At 34.0% G+C, this 3,707-nt stretch overlaps 1 protein-coding gene across 2 annotated transcripts in view; it reads left to right on the top strand.

Moving 5' to 3' along the window:
* The window catches only part of LOC118749787 (clavesin-1-like), an 8,977-nt gene continuing 5,270 nt past the window's right edge, over positions 1-3,707 (top strand). The window contains exons 1-2 of one of the 2 annotated variants that reach the window (XM_036484569.1): positions 1-89; positions 154-187. Coding sequence is in view for 1 of the 2 variants with exons in the window: in XM_036484568.1 (XP_036340461.1) it covers positions 176-187 (12 nt within the window). In the remaining variant the exon portion in view is untranslated. The remainder of the gene's footprint in view (positions 90-153; positions 188-3,707) is intronic. The other variant, XM_036484568.1, reaches the window with a different exon arrangement.

The raw sequence follows: 3,707 nt of genomic DNA, 5'->3' as shown, positions 1-3,707 counted from the left end.
AGGCATTTCATAAGTATCAATACTAAATTGATACTTGCCTTCCGCCAACGCCAAAAAATTATCTGGACGGTCATCATCCTTTAAGAGAAGTGAGTCATATGCGGCTTGTAACCGCGCCCAGAGATTGTTAATAGTTTTTTCTTTTATTTCGAGGGCCGCTTGTGTGAATTCCTCTATGGGAGAAGAGGTGAGTCTGGCACAATATCTCATGAAGCCATCATTTTCGATATTAAATTTTTGCGTACACGTGTTATGGGATTTTCATTTTTTTGAGTTCTTTGCTTCGGCAGAAGTCTGATTTAAGTCCGGACGTAGTGGTGAGTCATTTCCTTCATTCAGTGCAATAATAGAAATCGAGCATAAATTCTTTCTGCAAGTATTGGAGTCAATAAATCCGAACTCGAAAGGCTTATTGAGACTGTTAATCCGGACATAGTTCTATGCTCTGAAACATGTACAACAGAGGAAATAAACGACTCAGAAATTAAGTTTTCGGCATATCAGTGTATTAGGTGTGACTCACATAGTAGACATACAGGCGGGGTAATGATAATCTTGCGAAACACAATAAACCTTAAAGTAATATTAAATAGATTGATTGATAAAAATGTGTGGTGTATAGTTATACAGCTAAAAAACTGTGATACCAAATGGAAAATCGGGGTGGTTTATCACTCACCTAGCGCAAGCGATGCTGATTTTTTGACATATATGGAGGTCATTTTATCGGAAATAAGCGAGAATCTGGTAAATACCGTTATTATTGGTGGTTTTAATATTAACCTAAACATTGTATACAGCAAGAGAGTCAATGAGATCTTCGCTCAACAGGCAATGCGACAGTTAATAACTTCTTGGGAAGCATACAATGCAACTTTCTTCTTCTTCTTCTTTTTTGGCGCTGTAACCGCCTAAGCGATTTTGGCCGGGTTCAGCAAAGCACGCCAGTCGTTTCTCCTCTGTGCCAACTGACGCCAATTGGAAACGTCAAGTGAAGGCAAGTCCTTCTCCACCTGGTTATTATTGGTGGTTTTAATATAAACCTAAACATTGTATACAGCAAGAGAGTCAATGAGATCTTCGCTCAACAGGCAATGCGACAGTTAATAGCTTCTTGGGAAGCATACAGTGCAACTTTCTTCTTCTTCTTTTTTGGCGCTGTAACCGCCTAAGCGATTTTGGCCGAGTTCAGCAAAGCACGCCAGTCGTTTCTCCTCTGTGACGCCAATTGGAAACGTCAAGTGAAGCCAAGTTCTTCTCCACCTGATCGTTCCATCGCAGTGGGGGCCTCCCTCTTCCTCTGCTATCACATTTCATATTTGTTTACATATTCTGCTGTACATGGTCCCATGTTCCAACTCCGTCAGACATAACTTCAAAATGATAAATGATCTTCCTTTTATTTGTCCTCAATTCGAATAAGTATTTGCGAAGTGCAGGATATTTTGAAATAGAAACTTGTTTCAAGTTAGCTTTTTGTAGCTAAGTACAAGTTATATATTTAATAGAAATCCCGCAAAAAAGCTAACTACAAGTAGGTTATTTTTTATCAATTGATAATTTTTTTCTGCAGGGTATCGAGTGCAGCTGATTTGCCGCTATTTAAACCCGACAGCGTGGTTGTTGTTGTCAATTCTATACATCCATTTGCTTATTTGCTTTTTTGTATAGTTTCAGGCAGGCTCTTCTTGAACTATGTATTTGTCAATGTTATTGTGGCTTACTAGCATTTTATTTTTAATATTTTTATTGAGCTTTGTACCACGATTGTCACCTTACTTATAGTCATTAAATGAAAAGTAGCAAAATACTGGAGTATTGTACTACTGAAAGAAAGAAAACTGTGCCAAAATCCGTTTTTGGTGTTCAATAAATGACTATAAGTGACCTTAGGGTAGGGCTGCAAGACATCATGGTTTTCTATGATTTATCTTGATATAGACAAATTGTCCTGGTGTTCTGGTCCACACTTAAATTGTTGTGGTCTTTTAATTAAGGTGAATGCAGACACTCCTATAATTCTTAGCAGATTTTGATATGAAAAAAGGTTAAACGTTCTGTCAAATTGATTACGAAACTTTTTTTTCTAACATGTTGAATACCTGGCGAGCTTACCTTCTTTCTGTTTAGTTTATTTCGTTAAAATGTAAATTCGTTTCAGGCAAATGGCAATAAAGTGCAAGTTCCTGGTTAGGTACTCGGCTGAGGGGTCATACATAAGTACTTCCCAGAAGGGAATTTCAGGAGCTAAAATCCCATCAAAAATGCCTTTCTTTCATTTCTCCTTAATTTTAAATATAATTAATGGAGTGGCACAAATTGATGGGCTTCTTCTTTCGCTACTCAAAAAAGAGCTTTCAGAAGGGCTTTTGTAGGACGCCTTCTGAAGAAGTTATTTTAAAGTTTTTCTTAATTCATAAAAATCATACTTCTTTAAGGCACTCATATCAAATAGTTTTATTTGGTCTTAAAATGCCTATTGAATCTTATTTATAATGCTAAGTAATATAAACATTTGTTTAAGTATACTCTAAAAAAATTTTGTTTAAATTTGCGCATATTAAGATACACTCTAAAAAGTGCCTGTAGATATACTACTGAAAAGTGTTTATTTTTCAACCAGAATCTGTTCAAGTATACGCACAAGATGTTCAAGATTCGATTTTAAACATGAGTTGTTTAAAATATACACATAAATATACACATTAAATGTTTAAAATTACAAACATTTCGAAGGTAAAAATATATTTTTTACAAATAATAAATACTAAGTGCCAGGGGCGCACGCAGAAATATATTTTTGGGGGGAAAGAGTTTATACTTCTAAATATATATAATCAGAAAATACTGAAAATTTGCTGTTTAAAATACATTTATGCAAGTTTTATGTACAGAATGAACTAAAAAATAAACTTTTTAAAGTTTCATAAATTGCATTTTATTTACATAAAATTTACAAAGAACTCAGACATTTTCAACCGGCTTCAAAAAAGGGGAGGTTGTCAGTTCTTCGGGGTATTTTTACTTCTTTTATTTATTTCACCGCATAACTTTGCACTGCGTGAACCGATTTTTTTACCGGAAAGATAGTACCGTCGTCCCGTAATTTGGTTTAGATCCGATCAGTAAATCATGAAAAAATTAACGGTTAAAGATGCACTCAACTTTCAAAAGTAATACAACATTTTACAAAAGAATTTTAATATAAATAAATTAAATAATTTCACGAAAGTTTTACGCTTTTTTATTCATTTTCGTCGATTTCTTGTTTCTCATTTTTTAATACTTCGAATAACGAAAATTTAGCTGAACTTGTATTTTTATCATGTAGCTCATTTTGGTGGAACGAATTCCAAGTTAGCAAATTAAATCTTCGAATGCTTCTTAAGTACATATCAGTGGTAAACTTTTTTAGGTAAAGTGTAAAAAGCAACAGTAAGTGAGCATGCATTGCATATATTTAGGACAATGTTTTCATTCGCAATTAAACTTTAAAAAGCTCTCAAGAAAAAAGAAAAATTCTTACAAAATGACGCACAAGAAATGGAAAAGAAATTTTTTTCTATCAAAATTTCTTAAATCATAATTAATTTAACCCCAAAACCCACCCCTTGTGTGCGCTACGTGATAAATTTGATATGTAAAAGTAAACAGACAATATTTAATTTTGCACACACTAGGAGAGGAAACTGGTTACCTCTCTTTAT

This window comes from Rhagoletis pomonella, unplaced genomic scaffold, assembly GCF_013731165.1.
Source record: "Rhagoletis pomonella isolate Grant_MI unplaced genomic scaffold, Rhpom_1.0 Rhpom_scaffold_00048, whole genome shotgun sequence".
NCBI lineage: Eukaryota > Metazoa > Arthropoda > Insecta > Diptera > Tephritidae > Rhagoletis > Rhagoletis pomonella.
Note: the sequence above shows the minus strand (reverse complement) of the source record. Positions and strands in the feature narration are given on the sequence as shown.